General features: G+C 34.8%; 2 protein-coding genes across 4 annotated transcripts in view; one reads left to right on the top strand and one right to left on the bottom strand.

Annotated features, from left to right (window-relative positions):
• LOC136034792 (ankyrin repeat domain-containing protein 16-like) overlaps positions 1-2,344 on the bottom strand; it is a 152,127-nt gene extending 149,783 nt beyond the window's left edge. The window contains exon 1 of one of the 2 annotated variants that reach the window (XM_065716205.1): positions 2,234-2,344. The gene's annotated coding sequence lies outside the window, so the exon portion shown is untranslated. The other variant, XM_065716206.1, reaches the window with a different exon arrangement.
• LOC136034791 (uncharacterized) overlaps positions 1,940-19,319 on the top strand; it is a 34,024-nt gene continuing 16,644 nt past the window's right edge. The window contains exons 1-7 of one of the 2 annotated variants that reach the window (XM_065716203.1): positions 1,940-2,141; positions 5,579-5,701; positions 7,483-7,641; positions 9,071-9,268; positions 11,045-11,485; positions 14,882-15,088; positions 17,948-18,082. In XM_065716203.1, the coding sequence (XP_065572275.1) occupies positions 5,606-5,701; positions 7,483-7,641; positions 9,071-9,268; positions 11,045-11,485; positions 14,882-15,088; positions 17,948-18,082 (1,236 nt within the window). In that variant the 5' untranslated portion in view covers positions 1,940-2,141; positions 5,579-5,605. Of the gene's footprint in view, positions 2,142-2,271; positions 2,400-5,578; positions 5,702-7,482; positions 7,642-9,070; positions 9,269-11,044; positions 11,486-14,881; positions 15,089-17,947; positions 18,083-19,319 lie in introns of those variants that run through there. The other variant, XM_065716204.1, reaches the window with a different exon arrangement.

Raw genomic sequence — 19,319 nt, 5'->3', positions numbered from 1 at the left:
TAAAACGAATAGAAATTATCACGTTAATGAGGAGGGTTGCCCCTCCTCTAAACCTCACTGTGTACGCTAAGGTTTTTTTGTAACTTTAGAACTAAGAATTTAGAGCTAAGTTTTATTTTTTGAAAAGCGTATTATTCTAATTAAACTGCCCTTGTCTCTCAGGAGTTATTCTTAAACAATTGGAATAAAAAGTCAAACTTAAACGTAAAGAGCAGGGTATTGAGGAGGGGGTAACCCTCCCATATACGTAACAATTTCTGTTCGTTTTAAGTTTTAAGGCTGCTTCTTACTTTCAGTTGAAAAAATTTATATTTCTTAATTTAATTATTTTGAAGATGGCAGGTGCTTGAGAATTTATATTGGTGAGTTCGTTTTGCAGAGGGGAGAAAGGCAAATTGAAAAACGTGGGAAACTTGTGAATTGTTTTTAAAATATAGGAATTCAAAAAGGAATCGTTAAAACCTCTGTATTTTAAAGTGGAGACACATTCTTTATTTGGAGATCTGGTTCGGAATTTTCACAGCTTTATCTAAATGAATTAAAAAATGTTTCCAAAATAGAATTCGTCAAAGGAAAACTGAAAAAAAAAATAGAAAAATGATAAAAAAAAGAGTGATATAAAAATCTTAAAAAAGCAGAAACCGAAGCAACCAATTAGTAAAGCTTAAAATAAGCAACATTATTACGAATGATTTAATGAGCCCAAAACAAACAGAAATTAAAACGGACTATCAAGTTAAATTTGTAAATAGCATATATTGTCATGAACGAATAATTGAAACTTATAAAGAACAGAAGTCAAAAAGAAAATTAAATAATCAAGTCAAATTTGGAATGAACATAAACATATATCAATGGGCTACCGCTCCACCAAAACTTCTAAGGGGTTTAATGAAATCAGTCACCTGTATCCCCCGTATTTTGGAAAAAAATTTGTTTGGGATGTCTGTTCTCGCATAGAGTCATTTCTATGACTTCGTTTGGATAAATTCATCTCAACTTTTCAAATATTGTGTCACGTCTTTTGAACGATTCACGGAAAAGCTTCAGACAGATGCATGGGGGTAGTACCCCCCAGGAAATTATATAGAGCTCAAACCTCAAAAGTGACCAGTGGAAAAAATTTTCAATCTTTTTTTGTAATTAAAATATTTTTTCGATTTTTTTGCCGCAGAAATTAGAAAATTAAAAGGGATTTACTGTCAGATATTTCGGGAAAAATTATGCAGCAGCATACAATGTAAAACTATTATTGCAGAAGGAAGATAAAGGAATGTTGCTCGAAGTTCTTCACACCTAATGCTCTAAGTCCCTAATATGACGCATCAAATTCATGGGCATCAGTGCTGCAATAATAAAGAAGGGTGATTAGAGGGGTAAAAAATGGGCCCTGGGGCCTAGAGCCCAGTATTGGATGTCATTTGTCTAGCAGTACCAATTTACAAAAACGTAGGGGAACACAGGATTTATTTTAAATTTTTCAAAATAAAGACCAAATAAATCTATATTTCAAAATTACAGGCTGCATTTTTTTTTGTTTTTAATGAAAATATCAAAAAGGGTATTTTCCAAAATCCAGACGGTCAATTGCCCCACTACCTTCCCCCTCTCTGATTGGCGTCCCTTTCGGTCTTGCGCACGATAACAAGATGGAAAAACTCTTAATTAAAAGTACAAATGTACTTTATTTTTATTTCCTTTTTTCTATAACTTAATGTTTCTCTTTCATTTACCATTCTTTTTTGGCTTGTATCTATGTCCAAAGTTACAATACGGAATTTTCCTAATTACACCAGGACCTGGAGATAATTACTTGCATGGGAGGTGGAAAGTCAGTACCACCCGCCCGCGCCCGCTAGTTTGATCCCTAAACTCAGACAAAAGAGCATTTAAAAATAGAGTAAGGAAACTAAAACGATTAAAAATGCTTAGAAGCTGCAAAAAGCTACATTTTTATTAAATCTCTGTTTCAAATCCTTTTTTAATTCAGCTGTTTGCGGACAGGTCAACCCCACTCCCTCCTACCAAGGGATTACTGCTTAGCTAAGAAACATACGCATAATGGCGCTTGATGGTGTAGCAACTAAAGTCAAAATTAGCCAATATTGATGGAAATAATGAGATTTGAGTAGCTAAAAAAGGTAAGATTAGGTCTATGGAGATTATACATTATGATTAGATATAAATTCACTAACTTTAAAACTTATTTTGAAGCTAAAAGAACAGTTATTACTTGTGGTTATTCCTTGAGTTGCTGCTATTAAAGAAATCCCAAACTCCAAGTTTATGTGAAAAATCAGTCCATGATTTAGCCTATTGTTTTTACATACAGTTTCAACCACTTGCTCAGCTTATGTTTAAACTTATAATGCACTTCATTCACACAAAACTAAACTTTAGTAAGTTAAAAGATTGTAGGATATCTTGGTAATTTAAAACTTGCCAGGTCTTGGTCAAGATACACATAGCCCTAGACTGAGCCTTGGCCTAATTCTGTTTGTTTTGAGTTAGCCTATCCCCGGAGTTTACCTAGGCTGCATCCTTTTTGTTCTAGGCCTACCTATCTTTACTTAGAAAAAGACATGTTTTAAGTTTGGGTTGGTCCTTGGCCTATAGGCAGTTCTGCTTCTCATGGGACTGTAAGCTAAGCCTTGATATTGATCTTTTGACTTCTAATATTTCTGCTTCTTGTGGTTTTTTTCCCTTTTTTTGTATCTAGCCTAGGACCCGTACTCATTAATTCTTCCAGGCCTAATAAATTTAAAAGAATGCAGACAATTAGTTAGAAAATTCCTTCTTGGATCCTAATTTGGGCCTTTAGGGTAAGACCCCAACTGCTCAGACAATGCCTAATCTTGGACAAATAGCTGGGCTAGTTTTTTCAAGCCATAACTTTCCTAAACATGGATTACAGGTTCTCAATCTTGGACATGCATTAGCCTAAATTCTTTTTGTAGTTGCTATAGTAAAAGTCTATAATTAGGCCTCTTTAGAAGGAGATATGCTAGAACAAAAAGAGACAAATTCTTCGATTGCTAATTTATGCCCATTTTTTTGGTTTGGTTTATATTTTTGATAGTTTGTCCCCAGCCCTCCTCCAATGATCTCATATAGGCTTAGGCTATGTAAAGAATCTAGTCTAACTACAAAAGTAATGGAATTGTTGCTTTATAATATACACCAAGTATCAAAGAATCATATTTCCTTGTTTCTTCACAATTTGTTTTTTAATCAGGCTTCATCATTTATTATGCTACTTGTTTATATTTATTTATTAATACCAAATAAGGTAAGCTTTCAAGCTTGTCACACTAAACATAAGAAAAAGAAGTCATGACTACTTCTTTTTCTACATAACCTAAGGCTAATGAGACCATTAGATGAGGGAGGGGGGCTGGGCATGAGCTGCTAAAACTGCAAACCAAATAATGTAAATAAACCTAAATTTTATTTTAAAATGTATCTTTTATAACCATGGACAGAAGATCTCTAATCTTGGATAGGATATAGATGGTTTAGATTGGCTGATAGTTTTCATTTATTTTTCTATACTCAATGGATCTGACAGAGATATTTTTCAACATTGGCAATGGTACTTCAAAGACCCATGTTAATATTGGTCAAGTAAGGCATTAATATAGTTCTTAGTGTGTGCCTCTCTCAATCTTTCCAACAGTATTATGTGCAACTTTCTCATGTAGATAAGAATCCCAAGGTATTTGTTATCCCCCAGGGATTGCTAACATTATGAAAAAGAAATGTATAGCCATAAGTAAACATGTAAAACCATGTTAATTTTAATATAAAACTCTAGATTGTTTTTTTCTTTTCTTTTTTTTTGATTGTTGGGCTATTTGAATGAAACTCAGGAATGGATCCATATCCTAGATTATACCTTTGTAATGTCTGAAAGCACTAACCTCTGGTAATTCCTCCTCCAAATTATATTAACTTTTAGACAAGTGTTGTGTTATAAAAAGGAAACTTCCAGAAATAGATTTAAACACAACTGAAGGTCATATTGAGCTTTAAACCTTTTCTAAATGCTTTTTATCAGGTTTTAAAGAAATCAGAAAAAGGTAAGAATCCTGGGTACTTGTGTATTATTCAGAACACACTCAATAAGTGAAGTTAGGTTCTTTTGTGAAACAAACTAAGATGCAGGTTCATGTTAATTAAATATTTTATATATAGAGGTTGTTAGGTTAGGTTAAGTTAGGTATTAATTACTCCACCCTAGATAATTCCCCATCAAGAGGGATTATATATCAATTTCTACCTCCTACACTATGTCCCTTAGAACTAATCCTGTATTTATATGAAGGATCAATGATAATTAGATATGATATCATTAGAATGATAAATGGATATTTGGATGTTTTAGCATTAAAATGCACCCTTTGAGGCATCTGTCCCATCCCTAACTATAAAACAATCAGAGAACCAAACTGTAGAGGTCAAAATCATGGAGAAACAGATAAATATCACTATGAGCAAAGTTGGGACTACATGGACCTTGGTCAAAATCATCCCAATGAAAATCTGCTATCACATTTGTGGTATGGGATTGTGCATTATTGTGAATGAAAGCCATGCCTTTCGTGATCATTCCTCAGTGCTTCTTATGTATTGTGTAGCGTAGTGGCAATTGCATGGCAAGCATCTGGTAATGAAGTTCTTTATTGAAAATTCTTCATTGTGGACAAAAATCAAGCAGTAAACTGCCTTGTTTATAAAAGCACTGTGCACATGACTTAGATGTGCTTGGGTTTGACTTCTGCTAGTGATGAGGTTTGCCTCTTTTCCATTGATCACCGTCTGGTTTCAGAAGTATTGTAAGCAACCCAAGTTTCATCTCCCATGACTACCTGTGATAAAAATGAATGACACCCCTCATCGTCGGTTCAACAGCATGCCAGGGTGCAAGAAAAGGCAAGAAACTTAATATTAAGGAGCCTGAGTCACTGAAATTATAAATAAACTAGGATGAAGAGTTGTTTATAGGTGACATCAATATTGCTCAACTGGGTAGCTTCCCTTGCACAGGTTGCATTACTACCAAGAATGGCGGATGTAGTCAAGATATAAAAAGTAGAATTGTCAAGCCACAGGGGTTTTTTTGCACCTCGAAAAATTTTGTAAGAATTTGGAAGACCAGTCTTAAAACAAAAGTATGAAAAAAAACGGTTCAATCCTACTTTCCCGGGCTATTATAAAAGAGAGGTTGAAAGATGATTATCTCGTATTTTCCATAAATTGGCTGATAGGTTACAAAAGAGTGTGCTTGTTTGCACTGCAGTAGGGACCAAATAAAGAGTAAGATGTCCCCAAATGTGGTGTCAAGAAGTTCTAAATAAGGACTGGAAGATACAGGACTTCATGGGTTGGAGTGAAGAATGAAGCTATGAATAGATTGGGTTGGAGGAAGGGCATGCAGTACTATGTTGGCTGACCTCTGTTAGCTTGGTGCTACAATGAGTTGTCAGTATTAGCAAATGCATTACCATTCCATGTGTGCAAATTTCAACATGTGTCTTAGTTTCAAGTAAGACAATCATCCCTGATTTATTTATTTCAGGTTCGCCTTTACATAGCTCATATAAAAATGGCTTCAAGGTCATCTGGAGACAATGTTATGGTCTCAAACCTGCCCCTATTGTTTGCAAATGGCCAGCCTACTTCACTTAATGCCATGTCTCTAGTAAGTCTCTCTCCCTCTCTCTCTCTATCCCTCTCTCTCTCTCTCTATCCCTCTCCCCCCCTCCCTCCCCCTCCCCCTCTCTTCTCTCTCTCTCTCTCTCTCTCTCTCTCTCTCTCTCTCTCTCTCTCTCTCTATCTCTCTATCTCTCTCTCTCTTCCTTCTTTTTTGTCCTTTTGTCCCCTCCTTTCCTGTGTTTAAGTTTTAAGCGAAAGTTTGAGCATTGTCCAGATTGTTCAAAAAAAAAACAAAAAAAAAAAAAACAGTCTGGTGCATGAGAGAAAGGTTTATTAAACTTAAAGATATCAAAGGAATATAAAAGATAGTAGGGGCTATGTTTTGAAATGAAATGTAAGTAAGAAAGAAGTATGTATAAAAGAAAGAAGAGAAGAATATTTCTCTTCATCATGTTACTTGAAATTTGAGGGTTAAAATATTTTTAATTCTTGAACATTTTTAAGGAATAGTCCAAAGGCCCTTTCTTGTATTTTCAAATTTTATATGTAGTCTTTTGCTAAACCAGGGTGCAATACTAGACAAGTAAGATAAAGCAAGGTTATGTATTAGGAAATGAATTTTTTTTTACCAATATGAAACACCAATTTAGTTGTGCAAAAGAATTCAGTTTGAAAGTTATTGATTTAACAATTTACAAATATGTCTTTTTCAAATAAGATCACAACCGTACCTAAGAGCTGAACTTTGTGTCTCTTTAAGCAATTTTAATCTGCTTAAGACCTTTGCAGAAATTTTCAAAACAGGATTTTCTTAGATGTTAAAGATATATATAGCTGCACGAGTCTTGTTCTAACCGAAAACATTGTTGGTTCTTTTCTCATTTAAGCATCATTCCTTTAAATATGTTGTATTTCTTTACTACTTCATTCACACTGTTTTTCCAATTCTTGGCTAATCTGTCTTTTAAAAGTCTTATTTGCAAAGCAACATTTAAAAAATAACACCAAATTGTGACTAGAAGTTTTTTTTTTTTTTCAATGAACTAATCATTGACAAAGATAGCAACCTTTTATTTTCTATCAGTGTTCAAGTCCGCCGTTTCTTTTCTTTATCTGTTTGTGACATAGATTTTTTCTAATGCTTAGAAATAAGATTTTGCATCCTACACATTAAAATATTTTGTTAAAAAAAAACTGATCCAAAAAACATGCACATTAGATGGTATCGATGTGATCCTACCAGTCATAGGAATAGGTAATAAGGACATCCGTGTATGACCATACCGTACAACCGTATCACCATCCTTCAAGATTGGTTTAAAGGGCCTCTATCCCCCAAGAGAGTTTAAAAAATCATGGCCTGAAACAGCTATTTTTTTTTATCCCTCCCCTATCTGAAAAAAATTAACATATAGCGTTTGTACCTGTGACAGTGACCCTTGGGTTCCATAAAATATGTAATAGGAGCTGACATAACCGAAGAGTTTAAAATTAATTTTTTTAAAAGGAATTTTAACTACTGATTTTTAGAAAATTCTTAACTACTTAACTACATGTTGAACAAGGCTTGTTCCTAGTGCTGGTGGCAACCAGGGAAAAATCAAATGACTAACACAGTCGCCTTAAAATCTTGGCCGTGATATTCCTTCTCTCTCTCGTTTTTTGAACACCTCTGCTGATACACCTGACAACAGAAAACAGCTGTAGCCAATGCTTTTAATGCAAATCCACTTTTGAGTCTGAATATATATATTTTTTTTCTTTTTTGGAACTTTCAATTGTGTGTTGTTTTGTTTTTTTATAATAGTCCCCATTTTCTTTACATAGGTGGACCTTCAGTATTTTATCCCGTTCTTAATGAAGTGTGCCACAGGGCAAGATCCAAAGTACTGGGAAACCTTACAAAAGCCATATTGGTGGCCAACTGATGTTCCCTTCTCTCAAGAAATTATTTACCCAAGTTTGGCTATTAGTGATATAAATCAGGTAAGTCTTTCTTCGGATTTTATTCTGTAGTTTTCGTACCAAATGGAAAGTTGAGTTGTTTTAAAGCCATCTTGCTGTGTGAAGTCGGAACAATTAAATTGTGCCAAATATGATACCCTTCAAGGTCAGGTGCAGTAGTCACTCAAGGAATATCCTTTTGAGCAGTTATTGCCTCCTTAACTGGTAAAAGAAGCAACCACATAGATGTTTATAATGATGTTGGAAATTAGTATTTTTCTTTGATAAAATGTACTCTACACTATAATGTGTTGGGGTAAGCGTGGCAGATCAATAATAGTAATTTGTTGTTTTCGTAAATGCCAAACAACACTTAAATCAAGTAGGCCTATAAAGAAATCCAATTTCAAGTCTTTAATAATTAGTAATAATAATAATTCATTTTTAACTCACAACGTATACAGGGATGACACTTGTGTAGTATAACCAAGAAAAAAGAATATACACTGCATACATAAAGACTTAAAAAGGTTAAAGAGCATAATAAGCAAAGGAAACGAAAAACATTGAGACAAAGAAGTACAAGAATATGAAAGTATAAACGAAAGAAGGTGGATAAGGCGGTTAAACGGACCATGACTTAAAGGAGCATTATTGAATAATATAGAACATAATATTTGAATAATATCTGTTAGTGAATATACCGAAATTAATCATCAGTTATTATGGAGGAGAGCCAGTAGATCTGTGCTGTTAGGAGAGGTACCTGAAGCCTCAAAAGCATATTTCAAGTTTTCTAACTTTCAGTGATCCTTCAGACAAACATAAAAGGAGGGATAAGAGATGGGGCATAGTTTGATCTGTATTTCTCCTTCATTTGGACTACGCTTGTAATTTGGATGCTGGAGTACGATAGCTCCATCCTTATTCCATAAATATTTTAAGCGTAAATAAAAGATTACATTCATGTGCATTCCTGCACAAAACGGGTAGAGGCACAGAGAGTTCATGAGTATCATCAGGAAATTTCCCCTGAGGGAGAGGGTAAGCAAGAACTACTAGGAGCTTTAAATTTACCAATATGTTGAATCGGAAAATTTCTCATTCTCCGATTTTTATATATGTTCATGTATTCTTCTTCCCAGGAAGAGGGAGGGCATCGCCCCCTATTCTTCTGTCCTTGCCGTGGGGCATCCCTATGAATTTTTGTTTTATAAATTCTCTCGAAAACCGTGAAAATGATGGCCCCAAAATTCATTTTTATTATTTCGCCCCTCCCTCTTGAGAAATATTGAAGCGTAAAATTTTTTTGTAATGGTTATCGTTTTTGACACAATGTTACGCTAACATTAACATTAGATTTAAAAAGTAGGGATAGAAAAGAGTGCGAGTGCTTAGAAAATCTATTATCTAGTGACATAATATTATGTTTGTCTTTAATTATGAAAAACTAAACTTTCTTTTAAATCAGGTTTGGACAAGTCGATTTCGAGTACTTGTGAATAACTGTTATATCCACTATGGCTGCAAATATCTTCTTGATTTCTCAGCGTACCTGCGTGACTGTGATAGGAAAGGCGTTACCTATCAGAGGAATAATGATGGAACAATCTCCATGTTTGATAGGACTGAAGGAAAACTTTTAGTCAAATTTAGAGATGTAAATAGGGTAGGTAATAATGGTTGTCCTTTTTATTTCTTTATGTTTGTTTGTAGTTGTTTGGTTTTTATTTTTGTGGCGGGGGGTCAAATAACTCCGGGAAGTAGACACTACCTGCACTTTTATATGAAGTTTTTGTAAAAGCCCTTGAATATTGGTTTGTTATACCTTACTTGGTACCTAACCTGACAATACATGCACTTTTCTATGACGGTTTTGTAAAAGCCCTTGAATACAGGTTTGTTATGGTTTACTTGATACCTAACCTCCCTTAGGCAGAATGTACTTGATTTTTGTAATGGGTAATCTGCCGTGATCTTTTTTTGTTTAATTCTATCTGTTTAAGATGATGCTCTTGGCCACAAAGAAAATACGTGTGGAGATAGCTTAAAATACTGTTGTTCTGTATCGATAGTGTTATAAGGTCTATGGCGAGAACCAAGCATTAAACAGACGAGTAAAACTAATCAAATGTCTTTGGTAATCTCTTTTTTGAGTTCTGATCACTGTCATAACAATTGAAAAATCCCATAAAGGGTCTCCAAATCGAATTCAGTTTTGATTGATTATAAAACTTGGTCGCTTTGTTTCTTTAAAACCAAACATTTAATTTTCCTTTATTTTGTTGAGTAGAGCTTTAGGGGAGTTTTTTTGTTCATATTTTAATACGTTTAAACTTTATTGGTAAGTATCAAATCCTATTGTAAGATTTGATCAGAAGGGAGCAACAAGGTTCAAGGCAGTGGCTAATAAAGACAAACTGGGTAAAATCAAATAAATAATACATAAAGGAGTTCTTCTCTCTTTTCTCTCTTTCTTTCTTTCTTTCTATGGGTATTTTCATTATGGTACTATATTTTAAGTGACCATTATCAGAGCATAGTTTGCAGCTTTTTGAAATAGAGCGGGTAAATGTTATGAAATAGAAAAAAAATTGTAAATTTGTCATACAAGAAAGGTAAAAGGTAAAGAATACGGCATTAGACTTTACAGTCCCTACCAGCGGTGCTGATCTCCGTTTCTTGGCCCTTCAGCCAGGAAGTGCAATGGGGGGCTGGGGGCCAACCATCCTGTGATTTCGCACACCCTTCTTGTTTACCTTCCCCAGATTTCTACAGGTACCCATTTAGAGCTGGGTCGACTCTGGCTAAACTTACAGAGTCACGCCACTGACCCCCATCCCAAATTTCAAACAGACAAGGATCCTGAATCCAGCGCACCAATCCACTCGGCCAGGACGGCTGTCATACAAGAGAAAAGGAACAAATCTGGTTTTTTATTCCCTTTCTTGGAGAAGTTGTACGACACCCTCTTCGTGACTTTGTTCAACAATCAAAATCTTATCTGTCATCTGCATCTGTGACACAGAGTTTTTTGTTGTTCTTTTTTTCAGTATAGATGATTCCTGTAAATAATTCCATAGACAGATGAGAGCTACGCTCACGTACACAATTAGAGCTATACTTTTTATTTGTTCTCTTGTTTTGGATACAAAGCTTTTTTGTCTTTTTCCTTTAGTGTGTGTTTTTATGAGACAAAGTTACAAATTTTGTCTCAGATGAAATTTTTATCGTACTGGATACAAGTAGTGAAGAAGCTTATTAGAAAGAAAAAGAAAGATGAAGAAGAACTGTTGATTGGTTTTACTCTAATCTCCTTTCTAAGTCTTCCAGTAGTAATATGTAAAGTTTTTTCAAAGATTCCACCAAAATTATTCTTATCTTTTTAAATTACTCCTTTTTTGAATTGCCCTATTACCACTTATGTATGCATGTTTTTTTTCAGGATTATGATCTCGCTTATCGGCAGACACCTACTATGCGTATTGGAACCTTGCCAGGAATGCCAACACAACTTTTAACGCCTTCACCCTTTATAAGCCCCCCTCTGCAGCGTAGAATTGTAACTGCATCCATACCTCCGCCTGGAAGTGTGCCCGAAATCCGACCTGTGCCACACTTGCAACCATCTCCTCAGTCAAGGCTGGTACAACCAAAACCCCCAGCTCCAATGCAGGGTCATAAAGGAAATGTTCCGATACGTCCAGTGCCTGGCACCTCTTCCAGCTCTCTAAATGCGTATGAACATATTCAGATATTGTCTAACCGTCCTGATTTGGCAATCAAACCAGTTACTTCAAAACGGACAATTCTACCGGCAACAACGTCTAGTACTTCTAATGCGCAATGGAATACTGAACAGAAAAAAGTTCCTTCATATCAAGTGGTAAGCTTTTAAAATAAATTTTGAACTTGGTGTGTTGTAATTGAACAGAGAGACATCTGAATAAACTTATATTTTCTAAATCATATGATATATTCTCTCTAGTCAACTAATTAAACGATGGTCGGCCTCTTAATTGTAAATATAAACGTTTTTGTACTTTATGAACGATAGATTGCGTAGTGAATCTAGAAACTTACCCAGTTTATTTTTGAGAGCACCAATTTTTGAAAAGCAAAGATGCAGCCAAATTGCAAACGAACCATATTGGTTAATTTTTATAGAATCCAATTGCCTTTACCTGTTTCTATGTTGTTCAGTTTGGAATAATGAAGCTTTTCAAGTGCTGAAAAAAAAACAAAAAAAAACAAGTTTTTTCAACTGAAAGTAAGGAGCGACATTGAAGCTTACGGCGAACAGATATTATTACGTATATAAGGGGGTTCGCCCTCTCGTCAAAACCTTCACCATTTATGCTAAGATTGAATTTTGTTCCAGTTCTATAAGAATGGCCCCTGAATCACATAGGCCGCTTAATTAGAATAAATAGGTCTTCTAAAAGTACTGAAAAAAACTTAAGTGCAAAGAGCGAGGTATTGACGAGGGGGCGAACCCCCTCATATACGTAATAATTTCTGTTCGTTTTAAGCTTCAATGTCGCTTACTTTTAGTTGAAAAAAAAATTCGTTTTCTAATTAATGCTGGGAAATCTGGCGCCCCCTTCATAGGAAATTCCCTTTTCCATGACAGCTTCCTCCATGGGAAGGTCCTCCCACGCAACCCCTTCCCCTTCTCACTAGAAAAATTCCTCCTGAAAAGTCTGTATACTTCCCAATGACCAATAGGATTACTATGTGTAAACAATGGGCAAAGTTCATAACTTCTACATAACTAAATCCATCCTGAAAAGTCTCTACACTTCCCAATGACCGTTAGGACTACTGTATGTAAACAGTGGGCAAAGTTCATAACTTGCAGCCCTTCCCCCGGGGACTGTTGGGGATTAAGTCATTCTCAAAGACATACTTACATACTACATATTATATTTTTCGACTATGCTGGCAAAAATGGCTATCTCAAAATTTGATCGAGTGTTTGGGGAAAAATGAGCATGGGAGAAGGCCTAGTTGCCCTCCATGTTTTGATCCCCTAAAAATGGCACTAGAAATTTTTATTTCCATTCGAATGAGCCTTCTTGCAGTATTCTAGTGTCACTGGGTCGATACGATCACCCTTGAAAAAAAATGGACACGCATCCATAATCTTTCTTCTGGCAAAAAAAAAATACAAAATTATAAATTTTTGCAGATAGGGGCTTGAAACCTCTATTAAAGGATTGTTTGATCCGCTGAACCTGATGGTGTGATTTTCATTAAGATTCTAAGACTTTTTTTTGGGGGGGGGGGTTGTTTCTCCCTTTTTTCAAAAATAAGGTAAATTTTCTCTGACCCGTAACTTTTAATGGGTTACTAAACTTGATGCAACTTCTATATTTGACTTCAGCATAAAAATCCAATTCTTGTGATATATCTATTGTAGTCATTTTTTTTTTTTTGAGTTTTGGTTTCTATTGAGCCGGGTCGCTCCTTACAGTTCACTACCACGAACTGTTTGATTAATTGTATATCATTTTAAACAGTTTGTGAAAAAAAAAGGTTTAGCCTGTGGCCAGACACTTGTAGCGAATTGAGTGTATAAGAGCGATTGTTTTGATTTGATTTTAATGCGATTTTCAAATAATTGAAAGAGATTTGTCCTACTCGTCATGTCCATAATTTGCCATCACATGATGGGTAGGTCAAATTTCATTTCACTTTTGAATATGGTATGAAAGTCTGATAAAAAAAATTACTCTTGAATTCAATTCAATTGGAGCCAAATGAAAAGCTTGTCATTTTTTTTCTTAGCCAGTCGAAGGAATGTTTAAAGCCGTGAAACACTCAAATTCCATTCTCACCTTTCCTTTATGTGTTGATGAAAATATAGGGAGCAAGCAATGTAGAGTCTTCGGTTGGTTTTTATTACTTTGGGTTTTTATCCCGAGCCGAAGGTGCTGAAGGTGAACATTGATGAATTTCGGGTAATCATTTTAATATTTTTCGTTTTTTTTTTTGCGTCACTGGAGCTCAATTTCCCAGGCATTGGAAATGGTTCTGGTTCACTAAGCCGTCAAAATATTTTACCTTTTCCCCCTCTTTATTTGATCGTTTTTAAAGTACTTGGTAAAACTTAGTTCATAATTGTCAACGTTCTCGGTTTTTCACTTATTTTTCTTTTATTTATATCTTGGTTAAGATCCACATTACAATAATCTTTAATATGTTTTATATATTCTATGGTTAATCACACTTTTTGAGCGCTCTTTCCAAGTATTTTATAGTTTGAAAAAAATAGCGTGAATAGCAAAACGACGAAAATCAAAATGAACAAAAGAAAATGAAAGCGCCAAAAAAGAACGTCAGAGCAGGTGTTTCTAGTTTAGTTTTCTACTATTTTTCAGTGCTGTCGCTACATCTTTAATCTCTATTTGAACTTGATTGGTTTAATCTGTTTCTGTTATTTTTCCATTATTATCTTTTTTCTTTGCCCTTTGTTTTATAGAAGAAAGTACTGCTGTTTCTTATTTAAGTCCCTTTCTTTTTCTGAATCGTCGAGTTGTGTTTAAGGTAGGATGCTCTATAAGGTGCTCATTTCTTTCAGCTTTTTTCACCAATTATTTTTCTAACGATATAAAAAAAAACTCCTAATACATTTATCTACATGTGGAGATTCTAAAAAAATGCGTGGCGAGGGGAGGCAAAACGTACTTTTCACTGTCTAGGGGAGGTTAAATTTGTCATTTCTTTCAATTTGTCCCAAAACAAAATCATATAAAAATGTATTTTTCAAAATCTACCTAATTTTACATCATTGACGTCCCATAAGTAACCACAGCGACACCTGCTTTCTAATATTAATTGTAAAACATATACTTTATTATTACACAAAGTATCTGTTAAATTGTATAATTATTGTCAAGATTTGACGACGGGAGCCAAAGCATTTTGTATCCTATCCTCAGAAAAGAGATACCCTACAGTTTTTTTTTTCCTTTTTATGTAAATGCATTCTAAGACCACACTGGCTATACATGACGTTTGAAACCTAGAAAGGAAAGGATATGGCTGTCGTCCGAAATGCTACATCATTCTCGGAGTTTTTTTGTTTTTTTAGGCTACTACCCAGCATCCCTCACTGTTGTGGAACCCTGTTTCGGAAGCTCGTGTTCATGCGTACTTTCTTTTCCTCTAGTATTCCTCCATTCGTTTCATTTGTTAATATCACGTTCCAAAGCTAACTGGACGCGATTTTTGTGGCACTCATAATTAACAGTGAAGTCTATAACCATGTTTATTTCAGGCACCTTCACAACGATCTCAACCCCAAAAAAACATTGTTGAAGTATCTACGCAAAATCCAGCCAGCTCAATAAGTCGAGAAGTTACAATGGCATTGCAAAAGAAGCTACACAATACAACTATTAGACCAGCCAATACTCAGCCAGCGAAATCAGATCCTAAACAACAAGTCCCGCAAAATGTGGCAAATTTGTTAAAGTCGCTGCAAGTAAGCTATTCTAGATCGTTTTTCTTAATATATTTTTTTTTTTACAAAATTCTCATTTGCAATTTGAATTTTATGGAAATCTTCAAAAAAGGGAAGAAAATAACGAAATTATTAATTGTAAAGTTAATATAAATAGACGGATACTACTAATAAACTGTCAAACGAAAGTTTATATTCAGCAGAACTTCTACAAAGAGAGCCATCTATTAAAAAAAATTGTTTTTGTTAAACTATTAAGCACACTCAATTTTTGTTAATTTCTTTGCAATATAAAATTTTGCGTTCTAGCTTAGCAGCTCAAAAAAGTTGGTTTAAATGAGAATTGGTGGCGTAGGTTACTCTTAAGTGATATTCCATGATACATGTATATATAGTAGTGATATGTAGGAATATTTTATGAGAATTTGTGGCTGAAATAAGAATTTATGGAATCGGCTATTGTTATTCAGGTTTTACGTGGTGATTATGCAGTTCATTCATAAGTATTGAATGCAGTGATACCCAATGGCTATATCACCAAATTATTTACTAAATTGATTAAATGTGCCTTCCTCTCTTAACGTGGAATTTTTTCCCTTTTGTCTTGCCATCTAATTTGTATGTCTTGTATTTAGTTTGTTCTTTCCTTTTTCAGACACTTTTTATTTCTCTTAAATCTATTTTGATCTTTTTTCTGAGCCTGTTTCTTTTGTCTGGGTTAATCCTGTCCAAAATGTCATTGTGGTGACAGCTGTAACTATGTGATATATTTGGATTTTTTTATTATTGGTAGGTTCTTTCAGCTTTTTGATGTTTCAACTTTCTTCTTTTTTTTCAGCTTGTTTCTAGTGTTTCACTCCTTTCTTGCTTGCAATGAAGAAGTCTCTGTTCATGCCACAAATTTGATGCATATTTTTGTTCTCTAATTTTCTTTGGCCTAAACATTTTTTTTTTTTTTTTTGAGTTGCCATGCTTGTTACTTAGCTCTCAGGCAATTCATTCCCTCAAAATAACAATAGCTAAAATACAAACTGAACATCATGAGACATGATTTATTAAAAAAAAAAAAAAAAAAAAAACACTTAAAAACATTTTTGCTACCTGCCAAAAAAACGTAGACTTGGAAGAAAGAAGCCAACACCACTAGTATCGTGACATGAATCCATTTCCGAATACAACAGAAAAAGATGCGTTGGAAAAAAAAATACTTGTTTGTGATGGTTGGAAAAGGAAAACCTGTTTTGCTAGTTTGCTATGGCGTTGGAAAAAAAAAACACACCTGTCGGTACACAAAAATCAACTTGACTCTGCCCCATGTATAGTGAGAATGAATAGTAGACCCCACGCATAATAAATCAGTGAATCAACAAAACTAGAAAAGCTTCTGCAATCCAAAAATAAACTATAGCGTGCAAAATTTGTCAAACCCCGTAACTGACAAAATATTTAAATTTAGATGCATTTTCCTAGCAGACTTGCTATGAGAAATGTTTACTGAATTATTTTGCAAAATGTGGTTGAGAGCGAAACGCATAGATAGTAAAATCTATTTAAGGGAATAAGAGAAACATAAAGACGACAGAGAATATATTTGAAGGGGAAATGGTGGAATTTCTTCATTACATTTCGATTTTTCTTAGCCAGAATTTTACTAATTCAAGTTAATGTTGCTTTGTAGACAAAGTTTCATCAATTACAATCAAAAGATACTTCATAAACTTGCAACTCCATTTGATTCCTTAATCCGTGGGTAATAACCTGGTAATCATGATAAAGTGATAATAAGAGAATAAAAAACTCTAATCCGCGATTTATTCACCCCTCCTCAGATTACAGTACTATCAACCGATTTGTTTATAGACTTCCAACGGCTCTTTCTCTCTTAGCTCTATTAATGATTGTTATATCACCGACAAAGAGTTAGATTGTTTCATTAGTCGTTTTTCCATCAGTTCGTTAAACAAAATAGGGCCAATAACTGTACCCTTCGAAATGTCTATTTTTACCCAGTTCTTTATTGAAAAGGAGCCATTGGAAGGACCGACTGGTAGCGATTATTTAAGAAATCTACCGTTTTTCTCTTCAAAACATGCCTCTTTGTTCTCAAAATCGTCTGATCAGATCTTACGACTTCCGTCTTATGTCTTGCTTTCTCTTTGCCGACTTAATTTTACGCGTGGAGATGAATTAAAATCAAGTTGCTATCAGTCCATGGCTAATGTAAGAAAAGGCCAAGACAGTTGATTCTCTGAGTGAGAGGCGCAGCTGGCCTAAGCCTTTTCCGGTATGTATAAAAATGATGTATAGCTCATGACGGGCAATGTACTTCTATGCAAAATGGGAAGTTGTTCGCGGTAAAGTTTCACCGGGATTAAATTGTCTAGAGAATAAATCTGTGGGGAAGAGGGATTTTTCCGTGGAGGTGTAGCTAAATTTCCTGGCAATATTTAAAAAAAAACGATCAGAAATTATTTTTTTAATTAAAACAAGCTTTTTCAACTGAAAGTAAGAAGCAGCATCAAAACTTCAAACGAACAGAAATTATTATCTATATAAGGGGGGGGGGGGTACTTTTCCTCAACACCTTGCTCTTTGCGCTAAAGTTTGAATTCTGTCCCAATTCTTGAGAACGATTCCTGAAACAACTATGTTCGTTTAATTAGAACAATAAGAAGTTTTTTTTTTTTTTTTCAGGTACTAAAAAACTTTAGCATAAAGAGTGAGGTGCTGGAAGAGTAACCCCTCTCATATTCTTAATAATTTATGTTCGTTTAGTGTTAATGTTGCTCCTTACTTTCAGTTGAAATAACTTGTTTTGTTTTTTTATTTAATCTTAAAAGAAGTGAGCTTTAGATATATCAATCAGTTTCTCTTTTTTAGCTGGGAAATTCTGTCTCCATCCAACTGCCAAATAATAAACCAAAACCTGCCCCTGTGGCTGATGCACCGATAAAACCGTCCTTGACAGTTATACCTGGACCATCAGTTGCGCCTATTGGATCTTCATCTCCTCAAGTATGTCTTTTGTATTTTTAGTCTAGTTGTAATGAGTCTAGCTAACGTTGAATTTTTTTTATAGAAGATCCACAAAACCCCTTACAAAACTAGCAACGCGAAAGAGATAAAGTCTTTTTGGAGGCTACTCCAAAAGATTTTTCCATAAGATTTTTCCAAAAATATCAAAAATATTTTTACTGAAACTGCTCATTCCTGTATTTTCCTTCTTTTTTCTTCTTAGTTTTAGAACAAGGACCGAAGCTTTCTGAAGTCAACGAGACCGGATGGCCCCATCCTCCCAGAAACGCTGAGATATAGGGGCTTTAAAATCTACAATTTTGCTTTCATATCTCACGCTGACGGTTGAATGGATGTGCACCTATCCGTGCAGCCAAAATCCTGGGGTTACCTCCCTAAATATTTATATAGGGTTGAGCAGATTCTTGTATATAATTTTTTTTTTTGCTTGGAATTCCAGGTCATATTATTTTCACAACATTTTTGTAAGTAAGGAGGTCTCCTACTACCGCTGCTCTTTTTGCATATATGCTGAATAAAGAAGTAGGCCTGGGCTTTTTAGGACAAAACGATCTTTGTAGAGTCCTCAATTTTAAAATCTTGTTAGGGTCATATGTTTTGAGCTTGTCCATGCTTCTTGCAAGACATCTCATTCACAAGTGTTTAATAATAATAGAGATAGCATTTTAACCAAAAGCCAGTCCGGGTCTTTGGTTTTCATTTAAAGGTTGGGAACTTATATCTATCCCTAAAGTGGATTTGTAAAAGAACATTCAAAATAATGTCCCTTTTGACGAGTAGAATTTAAAAATATAAAATAAAAACAAAAAATGAATCGTAACGATGATTGTTCTTAAACACTTAGCAACGCACCAAAATCATCTACACAGACTTGTCGTTGTACCAAAATCCTCTTTCTCTCTCTTTCTCTCTTACCGGTCTAGACTTCAGGCTTCGGGTCTTACTGTAGTATGAAAAGATGGATTGGTCCTGCTTTACACCTGGTTTCTATGATAATACTACTACTAACAACTCCTCGCAGCATCAAGCACCTGAGGCCAACACAGCTACGCACGCTCCTCCTCCATCGCAGTCTATTCAAAGCCTCTTTTTACACCACAAAGTGGGGTTGAACCACATTTTTCGTTCGGGCTACTGTTTTTACGATAGGTTTTGCTTAACCACAGTGATGCCTAGACTCTGGTTGAATCCCAGACTGCTGATTCCAAACCACTAC

This window comes from Artemia franciscana, chromosome 13 (genome assembly GCF_032884065.1).
Source record: "Artemia franciscana chromosome 13, ASM3288406v1, whole genome shotgun sequence".
Taxonomy (NCBI): domain Eukaryota; kingdom Metazoa; phylum Arthropoda; class Branchiopoda; order Anostraca; family Artemiidae; genus Artemia; species Artemia franciscana.
This window is presented reverse-complemented; position numbering and strand designations above follow the sequence as displayed.